The sequence below is a fragment of the Heterodontus francisci genome, chromosome 8 (assembly GCF_036365525.1).
Source record: "Heterodontus francisci isolate sHetFra1 chromosome 8, sHetFra1.hap1, whole genome shotgun sequence".
Lineage (NCBI taxonomy): Eukaryota > Metazoa > Chordata > Chondrichthyes > Heterodontiformes > Heterodontidae > Heterodontus > Heterodontus francisci.
In genome coordinates, this window is record NC_090378.1 from 21,979,403 (window position 1) to 21,999,322 (window position 19,920).

The following is a 19,920-nucleotide window of genomic DNA, read 5'->3' on the forward strand; positions in this document are numbered from 1 at the left end:
TGTTAACTGCACACTTTACATATGTGTTTAGTTAATATTTTTGGTGTATATTTTTATTGTAAAATAGGAATTTAATAAATCACAACATAACCTAAAACAAATCCAGTAAACTTTCTTGTAACACAATGCACACTGTATAACAAATGCATAATTAGCAAAGTTTAAAAACTGATGGAAAAAGAATACTAATTGTAAAAGCACAAAAGACACTGCAGAGATTAAAACATATTTTCCAAACTTTCAGGAAATACATGAATCAGTCTGGTGGTCCAAATTAATCATTTTACCAGTGCCCATCAGCAAACCTATAGTAATTTGTTTAGGTAAAGAGAGTGTTATTTTCAACTGCATAAGTGCCCTAAAACTGTCTAACTTAGGTGTTACGAACCCAGATGCGCAAATTTGATTATTCTGACACTCTAAAGAAACATCTAACTTATGTTAATAGCCTTCATTGTGCACTCTGCTATAACGTATTACATCTCAATTTCTTCAGTTGAGATAATTTTGTATTTAGAAATATGACAAACCTTAGGAAGATTAGGAAATCCTTGGCTTTTAGCATCCTTTTTGATGCACAATGTAATTTCACAGTGAAGAAAAACTAAGGACATGTTGTATACTGGCTTAAACACAAAGCTGAACCTCTTTTTTTCCATTTCTGCATGAGGCACTAGGAAATCAAGCTTCTGGGAATTGTAGAATTTCACAGAATCCTCCTTCGGACAAATGTTTTCAATAATGGTGTAGTCTGAATAGGCAACAGGGTCCGATGATGGAGAAATGTAACAGGTCTGGATAACAAAACTAATTTCTGGATCAGATTTGGTTACAGACACCTAAATCCATGTGATGGAAGAAAATAATAATTTCTCATTAGAATCTTTTTAAATCACACTACAACTTCTTTAAATTGGCAACAGTCAGCCTTAAAGGGCAAGAAAATTCTATAGGGAAAATTTTTTCTCCCTCTTTGTTGAAAAAGACCCACCCTTATTCTATTTCACTCTTTTGCAGAAACATAAGTTTGATTGTCATCATGGAGACCCTTCAGGTGAATATCCCTCACTGCTTGGCTGCTGCTACATTGTTACTGTTGGGGAGAGTTCATGGAGCACCTCTCTCGTGAATAACAGGGCCCAATTTCAGATCAAAAATATAATGCTTTACGCAAAGGGCCAGTGTGTGTGGAATGAAAGCATCTCGCCATCATGTCTAAATCAGAAAACGACTGTTATACTTTCTTAATACTACTGTAAAATTGACAGAATAATGTGGATGACACAAGTTCTTTTGTTGTGATGTCAGAAAGAAATACACAAATGCATCTAGAGATGGCAGCTGGTTTTGTGAAGGTGCAGCTAGCCATTATTTTGGTGCTACTGTCTGATCAGCAACTAGTTTGTTTGATTAGTTCACCATGTCTTTAACATGCTGCTGATGTTAGTGAACTTGTAGATTCATGTCAGACATTTAGAATGATTTTAGTTGTGGTCACCTGTCCAGATCAAACGTCTCAATAGACAACCAAGAGATTGCTGTTCATACATTACTTGAGCAATAATAATTAATATTGATAGCCTGACTATTAAGAACTTTGGAAGCCCAGAAGAACTGCATAAGAGGTACAAGTTTTCCCTGTGTCACTAATTTCTTTTTTGTTTACCTATATCCATGTTGAGATGGTGAACAGGGGCTCTGTGGGGAGAATTGCTTGCATAATATTTAATCAGAGATTCGGTTACAAAGATTTTAAACTTTGTTTTTTTGAACTGTTTAGTGTAGTAAAGGTTTAATGTCATTAAATTCTATATAAATTTGACTTTTTCTGGTCTGAATGCAACAGTCTGACAATGTGCTATTTACCGCTTTTTAAAATGGACAGGAGAATGTGGTGGGCAACCCACGTGATCTCCTGTGCAAAATGTTTTGGTAAGCTGGTAACTGCAGTCCTGCACCATATTATGCCATGCATTAGGATGCAAGTTTTAGTTCATTGGTGATATAGGTTCCCTTATGGAAATTGTGGTTTGACCATTGGGAGAAAGTATGGATTATATGTGTCCTTTTGGCTCTCATTCTCCACTCCTAGAAGCAATGCATAGTCATTCTATCTACAAACACACACCGAAACAACAGAAATTGGCACATTACAATTACAGTAATTAAATTACCTCTTCAGTTTGTGGGGAAAGGGTATCCATTTAAATACAGCATTATCAACAGATCATTAAGCAACTGAGGGCTGAATTTTACATTCCTGCCGCTGTAATCGGCGGCGAGGGAAAACAATGGTGGCCCGCCTTTGCAGTCCGCATGTTGAGGAGCCGCTGCTATCCCAAGTGCGGCAGCTCATTTAAATAGACATGGAGGAGACAGGCTGTCTGTCCCCAGCAATGATGTTAGCTGCCTGTGCGCACGCACTGATGCCATTTTTGAGCCCTACTGTTAAATTTAAAGGTACAGTTAATAAAATTAAATACATTAATTTTACCCCTCTCCCAACCCCCGCAATAATGATAAAATTAATTACTTGTCCTCTCTCCCCCCACAAAACACTTACATTGTCCACCTGACCTTCCCCCCCCCAAACAAAGTGCATAAACTTTAATCTAAAACCCTTCCCACCATCCCCTACAACATTGATGTCACTTTGAACCTGTCCCCTCCCCCACACTAATAAACTTACCTCCTCCCTGCTCCTCACCAGTGTTGTGCCTCGTTTCCCGGACGGGGATCCGAAGGCGTGGGAGTGCCAGCCAGCAGCAGGAAGATCGCACTGGAGCAGAAGGTGGGAACGTAAGTATAATTAATGCATTAATTTTAATTTATTGGCATATGTAAATGGGGGCCCCATCGTCGAGCGGCTGAGGGGACCGCCAAGAGGCCTCGCCGCCGCCGGCAATATCGGGCTGGGCCTTCCAGGTGTCGGGGTGTGTTGCGGCCCTCTCCCGGAGGCATTTTCTGGCTCCCCAGTCACGAACCCCGATGTCGGAGGATCTGTAAAATTCAGTCCTGAATGTTCAGTCATTGCATTAATTTTGTCAAATATGGACATGGGTGTAATTTGGAATGTACATTTCACACCAATAAACAGCTCTGCGAAAGAGTAGGAACGTACATAGTCTATAAACAGAGTATTTTATTAGCAGGATAATGTAACATTTGTGGGATAAATCACTAGTTTACAGGTACTATTATAACACTGGAATGAAATAATGGTCAGTGTCATGCTTAGAAGAATCCCTTTGGTCAAACCCCCAATATAGTTTTTGGACTTATTATCCCTACAATTTTCCTTGTCAAACCAAAGAAATTTAAACCACAAACTAACCATCTGTTCACTCGAATCCATGCACCACTGCCAAAAAAAGAACTGCAACAGTTCAACTAAAACCACAGCCTACACAATTCTTCAGCTCATTTACAAGCGTGCCAAAATCATTACCTCAACAAATAATGGCCGATTCTCCGAAACAGTGTGCACTCCTTGTGAGGGAGTGCGGAATAGATCTGTGTTGTACAGCTCCATGTTCAAAGTTGCATTGTTGAGATGAGTCAGAGAAGGGAAACCAGAATGGGAAGGTATTTCAGATTTTTTGCTAGGTGTGAAGTATGTACAGTTAAACTGAAACAAAAAGGAAGTTATTACTGAAATATCCATGCAAGCTGCCAACAACAATTAAACTGTTTCTACAAATTCTAGGACACCACAGACTCTGGGGTAATTTAGCAACCAAGGAAAATTGATTAAAATGTTCAATTAATCAAATAATCAACTTTGAAAATTCCACAAAATTATAACTGCTACAACTTCTTTAATGTCCCAAGACTGGGAAAATTAAACAATTTTCATCACTATTCAGGGAACCCTGCTGAAAGTCCATGCATGCAGGTCAAGCAAGGATAGGATCAGTCTTGTAATAGGTAGGATTTTGCATTTTGGGTTGGGACCCTGATGTCAGAGTCAAATGGGGGTGCCAACCCTGCACTGTATTGGGAGCAGACACCCCACAGTGATTTTGCCTGAATTAGTCCTTAGTAGCCAGAGGGCACACTCGCCATCCAATTAAGGATGGCGAGCAGGCTCTTGAAGCTGGAGGGCCAATAGGAGGCCCTCCAGCAAGAAAGGAGCAGCAGCCTGTTGTTGCAGGTAAGGGAAAGCAAGGCTGCATCCACCCTGAGGCACCCTCTCAGCAACTTAATTTTTTTTTTACAGCAAAACATGGCCACAGCTGCTGGGCCACCATTGTGGAGAACCCCTCTAAAGGGCGGCTGCAGCCACAGCAAAATTATGCACCCGCCTTCCTCCATTCTCGCCCCCATATCGGGTCGAAAATCCTCCCAAAGGCTCCACAGTTGAATAGTCTACAACACTCAATGTTCAGGTGCACAAATTAAGAAAACCCATTTGAGTGAGGTACCTCTGAAAGTGCACCCTGGTATGAAAGGTAAGTGGATGAAAAATTGAATATGGAGTTCATTTCAAAAAGCTATGTATTAACTCGTAAAAAGGTTATGCTTGTAATAAATTACTCACAACTGATAGTTTGAAAATAATTAAACAAATTATCACTACATATTTTAATAAATATGGAAATTGTCTTATCATTATCATACTATCAATGGAAAAAGAGAAAGAAAATAACCTATTAGATTTTTATTTCATTCTTCATTAACAGACTATTTATGATAGTAATGGCTGCTGAAAACCAAAACTGTAATATTAGTCCTCAATCTGCACAATAAACAGGGGCTGTCTAAAGTTAGAACAAATTCAATGGTCAGCAGTTCAAGGATTAACTGTAATATGAATTTTTATTTGTAGGAATGCGAATTTGAGAAGGCTGTTGGCCTTGCAAATATGCACATTTCTATGAACTCTAACCTGTTCTGCTTATACAAAGTGCTTCAGAATGTAAATAAAAAAATACTATGCACATTGCACAGAGTACCAGAACAGTTTTAGGTCTGTTTCCAATTGGGTCATCGCCATCTCCAGGGAAGCCGTTGTCTCCTGATTCTTCATTATCACTGTACCATCCGCTTCCTTCAATAGGGTCCTCTAGTTGCATCAGGATCTATCAGCCAGGGAAAATTTCAATGGTTTAGCAAAATCATTTTGTATTAGTTTATCTTCCAAAGCACCACTTATAATCACCAAGTTCAGGAAAATGTCTTCCTTTTTCTATAATCTGTTTCAGTCTCAAATTCGTACACTCTCTGTTCATCCAACACCATTCTATTAATTATTTCATGCACATGCCAATCTTCCGTCAGTGGCCACTCTGTCATTATGTCCCTGCCATTTATAACTTGTTCCATCAGTCTTTTTGCCATGCCAACTCCTAAGATCCATGCTTTAAGTCCTCTGGGAATGGGCTGGGGGCAGTGGGTGGGTCTATCATCTTCCCACCTCCATGCCATCTTGCTAGCAGCAGGGAAGGTGGCGGACGCCCCTCCTGCCCATAAGCCAATTAAAGGCCTCTTCCTTCTGCCGCTGGCATTTTAGCCTGGCGACCTCTCAGCAGGATCAGGGGGTGTGGATCCTCCTGGCAGTAATGGCCTGCCCTCACCAAGAACACCTCCCCCAACCTCCCAGATCACTGGGACCTGCCTGACTGGGGTCTGGGGGTGCCAGACCCCACTTACCAGCTTGTGAGGCACTGTCCATCAATCACGCCCGCTTCTTCCAGGTGCAGTCCCAGCAGTGTCCACCGCTCCCAGCGGCACTGCTGAGCTGCTGGCCCTTTGATTTGCCGGCAGCTCCTGGGGACAGGCAGTTGCCCCGTTGGTAGCTAATTAAGTGGCCGCCACTGGCAAGGTGCAGTTCTGGGGTCCTGCAGACCGCCTGTCAGCGGGACCTCCACCAATAATGACTAAATCCAGCCCAGCATCTTTAGTAATCCTCCCCACTTCCATTTATCCTCTTTTTGCCTCCCATTCTGTGTCCATTATTACCCACCATGAAAAGTATTGAGATGCCACTTCATGTGCAGAATGCCGGAAAAATTGTTTTTCACCCGTCTCTCTTTGTTTCTATTTTACTTCTCTCTCTGTTTTCTCACTCAATGAACTTCTAATACTTTCTTTCATCCTCTATGCATCCATTTGTTTCAGACTCTTATACAGTATCTCTGGCATTCTCTTTCTGAGCTGACCTGGAACAACTGGAAAGAAGAACAATAGGGCTGAATTTTCCCAGCACTTTGGAGATGGGCTGCAAGGATGGAGTGCTGGCAATATGGTGGGGGAAGGCATCAGGAAGGGAGCTCGATATCTTCCCGCTGCCATGGCCTATTGCCACTGGCAGGAACCTCAGCATGACGGCCGCCCACTGAGACAATTAATTGCCCAATTAAGGGCCACCTCCCAATCCCACCAGCATTTTACCAGTGTCAGGATGGGCTGCTGCTGTGTGGTGGGAGCAGGTAAACACTGGAAACCTTCCAGCGGATTCCTGGGGGCCCACCTTGCTGGACGCTCCTTGGCGGCAATGACCACCGCCCCCGTACTTAAGGTGCTGCTGCTGGAATAACCTCCCCCACCCAAGGTGATGCTGCCAGAAAAACCTCCCCACACACCAATCACTGGGCCCTGCCTGCCTGGCCTTGGCTTCCCCAAAAAAATACTCGCCTGTCTTCGAGGACACCTCGGCATTGAGGTGCCCTCTCCTTCGTGATGCAGCCTCAGCAGTGGTCACTGCTAGCAGTGGCGATGCCGAGACTGCTGAGCTGCCGGCCCTCTGAATGGGCTGGCTGCTCTGAGGGGCGGGCTGCCATCCTCAATTGGACGGTAGCGGCTTGTTGGTTGGCCACCGCTGGCAAAATGCCGGCCCAGGGTCCCGCCACAGTGGGGTCGGCGCCCCCTTTTGGCCCCGGCATAGGGACTTGATCCTTCTTCCGCAAAATTCAGCACATAGTTTTACCATGTAATGTAGTAATTGCTGAAAATAGAGACATATTGTCGAAGCTTTTTGTCTTGCACTCATCAGGACAATATGCAAGAATAACCAATGTAAGGGAAAACAACAACTTATATTGCATGAGAAGACAGTGCTGATTGGTTGGCAAGTGAACTCTGATTGGTAGAGGCGTTGCCTTGGAGAATGCAGTAGTTTACGGTGACTGACAGTTAACTGCCAAGCTTTGTTTAAAATTTAAACCAGGGAGCTTGACTCTGATTGGCCAAGGCGTTGCCCTGAGGAATGAACCAGCAAATGGCTGTCACTTATTTTGTTCAGCTGAAACAGTTTTGCTCACAATTGTTCACAGTTCTTCTCACTAATAACATCTATGTAGCATATCATTTGAAAAAACAGAAAACTAACATCCAATACATTGGTGAATATACAAAACTGAAGTAAGATTTTTTAAATAATGTTTCCCCAAGCACAAATATTGAACAGTTTTATCTTCAGTGGGAGTTAATAGCCCACTGGTGGATATTTGGAAGAAGAAGATGGGAAATGAATTAAGCTTCAATCATTTGAAACAAATTTAAAATAGGCACATTATCTATTGTTTTACTTACCGAGTTCAAATAAATGGTGGAACCATCTGTAGCAGAGTATTTAGAAGTCTCACAGCTAGTGAGTGAAGACTCCAAGATGTAATGTGTAGAGTTTTCCTTTGCTTTGCATTTTGGATCCAATAGAGAAACTTGCATTATTGCAGACGCATCAATCTACAGGAAAAGGTCACAATACATATGAAAAATACACAATATTCTTGTTGTGTGTTGAAGTTGTAATAATTCCTCCCCCTCCGATTAAACATGTCCATATTATGAATATAATCCAATCCATTTGCACTGGTGTTAGAACAATGGATGCTTTGCACCTGACAATTCATAAATGTTTGATTCTTATAGTATTAGCAGTTCGAGTCTAGTATTGTGGTGTGGTTGATGGGATTGTACAGGGGAATACGGACATCACTAATGTAGCAAGCAGTGAATTCTGGAAGACAACATAACTCTTCTGGCCACAGATAAGACAAAGTTGCAAATGTCATGGTGAACATGATTTTTTTAAAAATGATACTTCCCGAAACGAACTCATTCATTTGAGACAGAGAAGCTGAAAATCAAACTTTTTTTTTAAGCAAACATATAGTACCTATTTAAAAAATGTCATGGGAAGCAGCAGTAATTTATTTCAAGGTGCATGCTCAAATATAACAGCTGCACTAACCATTTTGTGTTTCGGCAGCAAAGAACAAAGTCAGACCTATAATTAGTTAGGATAGCCAAAGACTGTGCCTGAAAATCTACAAACACATCGCAAATGGCAGAAACAATATGCGGCACAGTGGTGCAGTGGTTAGCACCGCAGCCTCACAGCAACCCAGGTTCAGTTCTGGGTACTGCCTGTGTGGAGTTTGCAAGTTCTCCCGTGTGGGTTTCTGCCGGGTGCTCCGGTTTTCTCCCACCTCCGAAGACTTGCAGGTTGATAGGTAAATTGACCATTGTAAATTGCTCCTAGTGTAGGTAGGTGGTAGGAGAATGGTGGGGATGTGGTAGTGAATATGGGGTTAATGTAGGATTAGCATAAATGGGTAGTTGTTGGTCGGCACAGACTCGGTGGACCGAAGGGCCTGTTTCAGTGCTGTATCTCTAAATAAATAAACAAACCTGCAAGCTGTTCTTTTCAATTGCAGCTATCATTCTTTCATCCATACATTGAACAGATAGGACCACATTGTCAATAGTCTGAATCTCTTCCGGTTCAGGTAATCCATTTCTCATCAGTTTTTCAAATGTACTATCCTGGGATCTTTGTGGCAGCTTGTGAGCTGTGTCCACTCTGTCATAATCGTCTCGGTCAAAGGGAAATGGGAATCGAAAGGCTTCTGAAAATCCAGGAAATGGCTGATCAGATGATTGCAATGGCTCTCTCAGAATTGAAAGTTCTGGTGGAAGAAAAGATTCCATCTCCTCTTCTTCAGCTATGGGGGAAAAGAGGAAGGAGTCAATAAACAGTCTTGACTTAAAAGTTTTCACTTTCAAGATCTAATTTACTGCAAAATTATAACTATAATAAAACTGCATCTTCTTATTTCACTCAGAGCACTCCATTGAACACCAAAAATATTTGGTATTCTATAGAATGCTCTGAGTGAAATAAGATTTGCCTCATTTGATTTTTTTAAATAACCGTGTGCCAATTTTCAAATGACTAATAAGCAGTGCCGCCTCTTAATAAATAAAGATTCTGCACAGTTGGAACATAACACTATTGTCCTATTTAATATCATAGTATGAAACAGTAACAATAGCATTACTGTACTATTACAATGCATTTCATAGCGCAAAAATGCAATTTGAACAATGCAGGCTTTCTCCAGTGTTTCTGGTAGACTGGAATGAACCTATGTGGGTTTGCATCACATATGTAGATTGAAATTAAAGAATTCAACATTTAGAATTATTTTAATATCATACTTCAGTCTACTTTAACCCATTCATCTTTCAATTTCATTTTACATAATTGGGTTTTTAAATGGGATTTCAGAAAACCAGTTTCCCTTTTATTCTTCAATGAGAACAGAAAGTGCCAGGAATACTCAGCGGGTTTGGCAACATCTGTGTAGAGAGAAACAGAGTAACGTTTCAGGTCTCTCTACACAGATGCTGCCAGACCTGCTGAGTATTTCTGGCACTTTCCGTTTCAGAGTTCCAGCATCCACAGTATTTTGTTCTTCTTTTATTCTTCTCCTTTTCCTAAGTTAGTCTGTTACTGTATCTGCCCAAGATAGGAGCATGAGATGGTCCAACTTAGGAAATTTTCCTTGAATGGTACCAATGGTGCCTTAGGCAACCTATCAATAAGCTGTGACAAAGAATTGCTAGCTTTCCTCTCCAGATGACTTGGCCAAGAAAAAGGCCAAGTACATGAGTCAGTTACATACGGGATCCAAATTTAAGTCTTCCAGCTAAATGCCAAAGTTCTAATGTTACCAAACCAGCAACAACTATATTTTCACATATAGAAATTCCACTATTTCACAGAATGGCACTTCTAGCATCCATGAAAGCATTCACTGGTGCCGTCAATAATAAAAGAAATACAAATTAGCAAGTTCTGTGCATTCATACTGCCCTGCAGTTATCATGGAGCAAAAAATAAATTGTTTCTCATTTTATTACAAGGTCTCTTGTGCTGGTTTTCAAATGAAAAGCAAGTCTTTGGCAGTTGTATTCTAATTTTTCTGCAAGTACTTCCTGTAGTAGACTTGCACTTGCAATATATTTTCAGTTGTAATACAGGTGAACAAGCTGATAATACCACTATGGAGACTGGGATTGTTGACATAATTTCCTATTGAGCAATTCCTGTGGAGCAAGATTTTGTGCAAGGTGTGAGGTGCTGCGGAAATCAATCAATCACTATGTTTTAAAAAAAAACTGAGCCTCTAACATTGGAATGTTTACAAGCACCAATTCTTTCTGCCTTATTGGTCCTTTATTGATCACTGACTGCTAAAAAAACACATTTTACAATGGAGTAGGTTGTTTTATAGACTTTTCAGTTCTTTCAGGGCACACTTTCTCCAATGCTTCTTCAACAGAGCCTTCCAAATCTGCGACCTCTACCACCTAGAAGCATGGGAGCACTATCACCTCCAATTTCCCTCCAAGCCCCACATCATTCTGACTTTGACCTATATTGCTGTTCCTTCATCACTGCTGGGCCAAAATCCAGGATCTCCTTAGTGTTGTGGGAGCACCTTCACCAGACAGACTGCAGTGGTTCAAGAAGGTGGTCTACCACCACCTTCTAAAGGCAACTAGGGATGGGCAATAAATAAATGCCAGCCTTGCCAGTATCCCGAGAATAAATAAAAAGCTAGAACGTTCAAGGATGGTGCATCATCTCTTAATAAGAAGCAATGTTTGCTTCCACACCTTTTAGGCTTGTTCCTTCTGCTCTCAAGTCCTGATTCCTTCCCCACTTGACCTGTTTATGTAATATTGCCAATAGCCTAGGCATCCTCACTGTAGTGTTGCACAGAAAACGGTCCAACTGCATATGTGCCACTCTTGATATAGGAAGGGTACACTCCCTACCAGCCACATGTGTTATAGACACAAGGTGAAAGAGAGTGTAGAATGTGTACTTTGACAGAAAGAAGCAATTAACAGAAGAAAAATGGCGGCAGGAAGAAAAAAAGCTGGACAACAAGATGAGAATGGACGGGAGAACAGTAAAAGAAAATGCAAAGTCTTAGGCTGAGAAATTTGGCTCCTTAGCACCTAGTTTTTTGGTACTATGAGTGCCATTTTGACACCAAAATGGCATCCATGGCGTGTGTGCACACACTCCTGGTGCGAGCCATGCTGGTTGCCATTTTGATGAGGGCGTTAACGAATGTGCAGGGAGCATCCAGCCATAGTATGCAGAATAGGCAGATCATGACGCCAATCAGTGTGCAGTGCAAACTTGATGCCAGTGTTGCAATTTTGGAGCTCAACACTCCAGCTAATGCCATCTCTTAAACACACGCTCAACAGTAGGAAAGACTTAACAGCAGGAAGGAGCCCACCAACCCCCCAATCACTGCTATTTAAAGGGATCATCGACTACTTTCAGATTAGTCGCTGATCGATTTCTACTGGTTGTTGCTGAGACTGTAGAAGTGTTTGGCGGGCTTCTACATGTCATATGTCTAAAGTTGCTGAAGTCTACAGGGAGTGGTAGGGTAGGTACAGAAGGAATTTGTCCTGACTTCAAGGATTCTGCATAAATCATTTGCTCCAAGACACAGGTGCAGTGGTGTGCATTCTTTCTGGACTACAACATGATGTAAACAATGAGCAGAGGCGACACACAGAGCAGGACAGGCTGCTGGGAGAGAGAGGAGGGGGGTGAAGGGCTCTCAACAGGAGACCACATCAGCTCAGGGTGTTTAGGAAGCAATTCTCCTACCTGAAGCTCAGCAAGGAACAGTGTGTCATATGCTTGTGCTTCAGTAAGATCATTCTCACTGAAATCTGCCACCTGTTGCAGCTACAACTGCAACCTCAGAGCAGAGCGAGGACTGCGTTGCCAGTGGATGTGAAGGTGACTGTGGCTATTAACCTTCATGTATCGGACTCCTTCCAGGCTGGAGCAGGCTATCTTTGCCAGTTTGCCGTCCATTGTTACATAAGGGAGGTCACTGAGGTTCTATATTTGAAGAGAGCTGAACACATTTCATTCCCTGACAGAGAGATGCAGGCGGAGCGATCATGCAGCTTCATGAGGATTGCAGGCCTCCCCATGGTGGAGGATGCCATTGACTGTATGCATGTCAATTTGTGGGCGCCACATGCTAACTCTGAGATGTACTACAACTAAAAGGCGTATCATTCCCTCAATGTGCTACTAGTGCGCGACTATATAGCATATCATACTTGCCAATGCCTGGTACCTTGGCAACAGTAATGATGCCTTCTGTGGCAGTCCACTGTACCATCTGCATTTGAGCCACCATGACAAGCCCAGAGGGTGCTACTGGGCAAAAGAGATATCCTTTGATAACATGGCTCATGACTCCAGTGTGCAACCCACACACTCATGAGCAGCATGCACATAATGAAATAAAATCAAAAAGTGCTGGAAATACTCAGCAGGTCTGGCAGCATCTGTCGAGAGAGAAGCAAAGTTAATGTTTCAGGTCAGTGACCTTTCATCGGAACTGGCAAAGGTTAGAAATGGAATAGGTTTTAAGCAAATAAAGTGGGTGGTGGGGCAAAAGAAAACAAATGGGAAGGTGTTGGTAGGACAGAGGGTCAGAGAATAACTGGCAAGGAGGTCATGGGGCAAAGGCCAAGACAGAGTGTGTAATTGCTGTGTTGAAATACAAAGTGTTAGTGCAGAGAGGGTGTTAAAATGACAGAATAATGAAAGCTCTAGCCAAAAGCAAAACATGAAAAAAGTGGGCAGGCACATGGTTAAAAAAAAGTGTAATGATGAAACCAACTAAAATGAAATAAAAATAAAAAATACAAAGTAAAACTAAAATAAAAAGGTAAAACTTAAAAAAGTGGGGGGGGGGGGGGGGGCCAGTCATGCTCTGAAATTATTGAACTCAATGTTCAATCCGGCAGGCTGTAGTGTGCCTAATCGGTAAATGAGGTGCTGTTCCTCAAGCTTGCATGGATGTTCACTGGAACACTGCAATAATTCCAGGACAGAGATGTGGGTATGACAGCAGGGGTGTGTGTTGAAATGGCAAGTGACAGGAAGCTCAGGGTCATGTTTTTGGACTAAGTGGAGGTGTTCCACAAGTGGTCACACAATCTGTATGTCCGGCCCATTTCCCGTACCTCTGCTCTCACCCATTCCCCTTCCTCTCAGAACCGCGACAGGGTTCCCCTTGTCCTCACTTTCCATCCCACTAGCCTCCACATCCAAAGGATCATCCTCTGCCATTTCCGCCACGTCCAGCATGATGCCACCACCAAATGCAACTTCCCCTTCCCTTCGCTGTTAACATTCCGAAGGGATCGTTCCCTCCGACATCCTGGTCCACTCCTCCATTACCCCCACCACCTCGTCCCCTTCCCACAACATCTTCCCATGCAATCACAGGAGGTCTAATACCTGCCCCTTTACCTCCTCTCTCCTCACTATCCAAGGCCCCAAACACTCCTTTCAGGTGTAGCAGTGATTTACTTGAACTTCTTTCAATGTAGTATACTGTATTCGCTGCTCACAATACGGTCTCCTCTACATTGGGGAGACCGAACACAGATTGGGTGACCGCTTTGCAGAACACCTCCACTCAGTCCGAAAACATGACCCCGAGCTTCCTGTTGCTTGCCATTTCAACATACCCCCCTGCTCTCATGCCCACATCTCTGTCCTGGGATTGCTGCAGTGTTCCAATGAACATCAACGCAAGCGTGAGGAACAGCACCTCATTTACCGATTAGGCTACAGCCTACCGAACTGAACATTGAGTTCATTAATTTCAGAGCATGATGGGCCCCCCTTATTTTTTCAGTTTTACCTTTTTTTTAGTTTTACTTTATATTTTTTATTGCAGTTTGTTTCATCATTACGCTTTTTTTTCATGTTTTGCTTTTGGCTAGGGCTTCATTATTCGGTCATATAACACCCTTTCTGCACACCATTTCACCACACCATTAAAACACTCTTTGTCTTTGCCTTTGCCCATGACCTCCTTGTCAGTTATTCTCAGTGACCCTCTGTCCTATCAACACCTTCCCATTTGTTCTTTTTTGCCCCACCCCCACTTTATTTGCTTAAATCCTATTCCATTTCTAACCTTTGCCTGTTCTGATGAAAGGTCACAGAGCTGAAATGTTAACTTTGCTTTTCCCTCAACAGATGCTGCCAGACCTGCTGAGTATTTCCAGCACTTTTTGGTTTTATTTCAGATTTCCAGCATCTGCAGTATTTTGCTTTTATTTATGCATATAACGAAAGCCAGGCTACTACAAGAAATGTAGGGTGCTGAAACAATGCATCCGTTGCCTGGACCGCTCTGAAAGAAGCCTGCAGTGCATGATAAAGTCCGAGTCAAGATTCACGGCAGTCTGCTTTATGCTTCTCAACCTCACCATCATGAGGGCACTGCCCCTACCATTAGCTATATGGCAACCAGCTCAGCAGTAGGCGGAAGGGAGGAGGTAACTTACACAGCCCCTTTCTGGTCAAGCTGTCTGTGAATGACTCATCTAACTACGATACCAGTCAAAGCAACCCCAACTCCCCATTCACCAAGTCCCACAACTTATCTTCCCCTATGTTACTGACCATTACAGTATCCGCTGGGCACAATGCAAAAATAAAAGCCAACACAAAATAAACATTTCAAATCAAATTTATAAATCAAACCATGCTATATTGCATACAAACGTCAACTGATCACCCATATGCATTTCCTTAGTGCCTTTCTTCCGTGTCCCTTTGCCTGTTCTCGTGTTCCTATACACTGCTGCAGCATGGCTGTTGTCTTTCAGTAGAGGAAACTGCAGATGGCCTTGGAGGATAACCTTGAGCAGCTCTGGGCCTAAAAATCCCAGCTTCGGACTGAACCATCTTGGCTATTTTTTAATTCGTTTGTGGGATGTGGGGGTCACTGGCTAGTCCAACATTTGTTGCCCATCCTTAATTGCCCTTGAACTGAGTAGCTTACCCAGGCCAATTCAGAGGGCAGTTAAGAGTCAACCACATTGTTGTGGGCCTGGTGTCATATGTAGACCAGACCAGGTAAGGATAGCAGATTTTCTTCCCTAAAGGACATTAGTGAACCAGATGGATTTTTACAACAATCAACAACAGCTTCATGCTCCTCATTAGACTAGCTTTTAATTCCACATTTTAGTAATTGATTTCAAATTTTACCTTCTGCTGTTGTGGGATTTGAACCCAAGTCCCCAGAGCATTAGCCTGGGCTCTGGATTACTAGTACAGTGACATTACCACTATGCCACCACCTCCCCATGGGTGGCAACAGTCTGGGCTGGCTGTTTGGCAAGCAATAGCAAGGATCCTGGCTAAATGGCAATGGTGGGAGCATGAATGCTGTCATCCTGAGAGAGGACAGCAGGGTCATACCTCACGGAATCACCGCCATGCCCCTGGGGCGGTGCCTCAGCAATTCTAGTAATCTGTTAGAGGACAGGTTATTGGATTGCTGTGACATCCTGCAAGCCCCTTTGAACATTGGTATCCTTAGCAAAATTGGCAGCAGTCTGAGCTTGCATGGCAGAAAGCTGACCTTAAGTCTGAGCCATCACTGCAGACAGTGGGTGGCTTCTGCTTGTGCTGTAATAGAAGCTGAGACATCAGTGCTGCATCAGGGTTGGGTCCACAAGCATGCTAATGGAGTTAGCCATCACTTCCATGCTGGAAAGGAAGGCCTTCAAGCTTTGCGCAACTCCTTGTGCCAAGTTGGTGTCCTTTCTCTTGGACATTGCTCACAGGCCTTCTGGCTGGACTGCCAATGCACCAAGCATTTCGTTGTGTATACTCATCAGCTTTCTTCTGTAGTTCGCCCATCAAAGTCCTCATTTCTATCCTCTGCAACTGAACTCTTATATGACCTCACCCTCCAGCAAGCAGGCACCTGTGCTACTCTTGTCCCCTGCCCTGACTTCAGGCCACTTGTGCCCAGTGTCTCACTATGTGCACAGCTCGTTTCTATGGTATCCTCTATATTATACACACTGCCAGTTATCTTTTCTGGTGGCAGCGAGTAATGGTGTTTCTTTTCGATCAGTGTTTTGTTGCTCCTGCACTACTGCCTGGCAAGCTTGTGGTTCTTGTATGTCTGAAAGGAGAAAAGCACAAGGGTAGGTTTGTGGTGAGGTGGCTCACACTACCTTCTCAAGGGCGATTAGGGATGGGCAACAAATGCTGGCCTTGCCGTCAACACTCATATTCCATGAACAAATTTAAAAAAAGGACAGGGAGAACTGGGGGGGGGCGAGGGCAAGCAAGAGCTGGATGTTTACACCATCTGCAGTTTGTAAATCAGAAGAGATTGAGGGATGAGGGGCAAGTGGGATGTGAGAAGAGAATTAGAACGAGGATGCCATCATCATTGTGGGCATCAGCCACATTTCAATGACCGTGACCACCATCTCCTCCATCAGGGTAAGGACATGCTGCCGTGCCTGTCCCCCGCCAGTGAGTTCCTTCTGCCTCAGTTTATGTGTAACTTGTCCTGCAAGAGAAGTGGGTAAGTGTAGCGTGATCTACTTGGGTGATGTACCTGGCCTGGTTGAATAACTGGCAGTGTATGCAAGCTGTGAGATGTGAGGCTGGATTTTAAGTAGGCGGCAAGGTTTCCACCACCAGGACCAAAAGTGTGGGTGATGAGGGGGAAATGTGACCCCCGCATCAGCTGGCAGTGGGATGAGGGCCGCAGTTTGTTGGCAGCAGCCAATTAAGTGCCTGCTGCTGGGGCTGCTATCCCCATTAAGGATGTCGGCCAACCCCCAAGAGCTGCCAGCCCAGTCAGTGGCGGCCACTGCTGGGGCTGCACCTGGAGGATGATGGAACGTCGATGGCTGTGCGCCCTCAAAGTTAGGTAAGTGGGATCTGGGAGCCATCGGTGCCAGTCAGACAGGCCCTGGTGCGGTTGGGGGGTGGGGGTGTGGGGGGGGTTGTGGAGGGCAGGTGACACCATTCATCCCAGGGGTCCCCTCTATAGGCCCAAAGAGGAGGCCCCCACCCTGTTGTGGCTGGCCCCCAGCAGCTGGTAAGATGCCAGCAAAGGCAAAAGAGGCTCTTAATTGGCCACTTAAGTGGGTCATTGGGCTCTGGGCGGATGGGTGTCTGCCACCTCTCCCATTGCTGGCAAAATGGCATGGCAGTGGGAAGACGATGGGCACGCACCAGACACCTTCCCTCACCATTTTGTCAGCCTTCCCACCTCCCAGCCCGTCCCCAATGGGCTGGTAAAATTCAGTCCGAGGAGTCAGGCTAACAGCAGTCTAAGTGCTTCAGTGTGAGTTGAAACTATGAATGTCAGGTTGGTGTGATCGATAGAGATTGCAGGTGAGTTATGGAGGTGTGGTGCATTGAGCAGTTTGAGAGATTAGTGGTGAAAATGGTGGGATAAGGCATTTGAAGATGAATTCACTCACTTTGACCATTCATGTGAGGCCATTGAACTTCTTGCGGCACTGCACCCAAGTCCTCAGGGCTTGACTGCTGCCACTCACTGCCACGGATATCTGCTCCTATTGTCTGTCTGAAGGACCTTCTGGACCCCTATAGATAGAGGACTTCTCTCCAGCTCCTTCACCAAGGCGTCCAGTTAATGTTCCTTCTAAGATGCGCGGGTGCACAGCAATCAGGAATGTGCCATGCAGAGAACTAACAGACCATGCACACGCAATGTTCTATTTAAGATGTGTTCATGCGCAGCTGCTCGTCAATCCTAAAGGGGCCGCACAGTGCAGCAAGCTGGCCGTGTACAGGAAACAAAAGTTAGCAGGAACGTTGTATTCAGTGTGACGTCAGAGAACCTTGGAGCACACTCTCAACTGTCATGACATAATTCATTCTTCTTTCCGCTCAGACTCTCCTCCACAAACAGCTCCAGCACCTGCTCCAGCAAGAATACGCACCCCTGCTCCCTTTAAGAGGTGCAAACTATCGTCCTGAAATGCTAACTCTTTTTCACTCCCCACGGATGCTGCCAGGCCTGCTGAGTATTTCCAGCTTTTTCTGTCTTTACTTTAGCTTTAAGTGGTGCTAGCCTCACACAAAATTGGGCCCCCTGCTCAGCTGCTGGCCACTTAATAGCATGTTTAGTGTTGGTTACATTCAGTGATTGTGCAAATTAGCAGGCAATATGAAGTTAGCATGCTGCCTGCACGGACGCAATGAGTACAGGTTAATACCACATCATGGGCCAGACTTTTGTGGCCCCCGCAGGTGTGGACTGGAGGTGTGTGGGGGGTGGGGGGGGGAGGGGTGTAAAATTGAGTGGGAGGTGGGAGGGGGGGTGCCAGGCCAATTAATTGCCACTTAAGGACCTCCTCCCGCTGCTGCTGGAAAATTACCAGCAGCAGGTGACGGTTCAGTAGCTCAGAAAGCTGCGGGCTGAGGGGGGAGGGGGCCTCCTGATCGGACACCCTTTGCCCAAGGGTCCCCCGCAACACAAGCCATTCCCACTAGAGCACCTCCTCTCCCCCCTACACCCCTCCTCCCCCCAACCGCCTCGCCGGGACCCAACCAATTGTCCCTGGCGAGGCCCCACACACTTACCTGTATTCCGGGGCCTTGTCCATGTTGGCCTGCTGATTGGCTGGCAGCTCTTGGATGCGAGACTTCCTGCCTCAGAGGGGCCAATTAAGGGCCTGGGCCACGTAAAATTACAGTGTGGCTTCCAGGCCTGGCGGAGGTGGGCTCGCCACTGACATTTTTACGCTGGTGGGCGGGGCTTCTGACCCGACATAAAATTCTGGCCATGATTCCCGCCCCTCCCCCCGTCTGTTTTCGGGGGTTATTGATTTTAGCCCCCTTAGTTTGGTTTTGCTCTTTGCAACTCCACAACCCCATTAATTTTTGTTGTAGTGGTTAAAGCCACATGTTGTTTTAGCACAAGTAACCTTGGTTCCTCAATCAGCCTCTCTTGCAGCCTTTCCCCTACCTGATTCTTCACTCATGTTATGAGGAAATGACAGGGAGTATTTGTTCGAGGCCAGCATGCAGTCAAATTATTTGTATGTTAACGAGAGGTGGGTTCTAAGGGGCAAATGCAGAGGCTTGTTATATGAATGCATTGTGCAAGCAGTATATAGGTATGAGCTAGGTAACAGAGTAGCTCATAATAAAATAGTGATGAGTGCCAGCCCACACTGAAAGATAATGATTTCAGACTTGGGGAACTAAGTATTGCCAATTTTGGAAGTGACATCAGCTTCAAGGACTCCCAGGACATATCAAATGCAGAGTGAAGCTACATCTCTGAACCCAACATGTTGTGCATTTGAAATCCAACCTCAGGAATGGCAACACAAATGCATCAGTTTGAATGTTCCACTGTTTAGATCAGCCATGAGCAAGACTACAACTGACTTATGCCAATTATTCTATTATATCGCAGTTTCATGCCGTAAATCCATACTTACAGAGAACTGAGTTGAAAGTGTCCAAGAACCTACTAAGAATCAGGATGAAATTGTCCAAATTCATTTCATTTAGAATTCCCACAGCAAGAGAGCAGAGACTTTTACATGACCAGTTTCTGCTGAGCGTGAACCCATTTTCCAGACGTTATAAAACAGTGTGCACAGTCTCCTCCTTCCTCCTCCAAAATAACTTTCTGAACAAGGAAACATCATGCTAACACTCTCGCAATTATGTTACAACCTGGGTCTTTTAAGAAGTCTGATTTTTAGTTACTTCCAGAGACAATCAGGGGAATGTGATGACCAATTTAAAAAAAA

At 44.3% G+C, this 19,920-nt stretch overlaps 1 protein-coding gene across 5 annotated transcripts in view; it reads right to left on the reverse strand.

Moving 5' to 3' along the window:
- Positions 1-19,920, reverse strand: part of tgfbr3 (transforming growth factor, beta receptor III) — a 234,838-nt gene that overhangs the window by 28,958 nt on the left and 185,960 nt on the right. For 4 of the 5 annotated variants that reach the window (XM_068036762.1, XM_068036763.1, XM_068036764.1 and 1 more), the window contains exons 9-13: positions 8,635-8,948; positions 7,534-7,686; positions 4,956-5,081; positions 3,449-3,628; positions 531-839 (exon numbers count right to left, since the gene is read on the reverse strand). In XM_068036762.1, coding sequence (XP_067892863.1) covers positions 531-839; positions 3,449-3,628; positions 4,956-5,081; positions 7,534-7,686; positions 8,635-8,948 — 1,082 coding nt within the window. The remainder of the gene's footprint in view (positions 1-530; positions 840-3,448; positions 3,629-4,955; positions 5,082-7,533; positions 7,687-8,634; positions 8,949-19,920) is intronic. The other variant, XM_068036765.1, reaches the window with a different exon arrangement.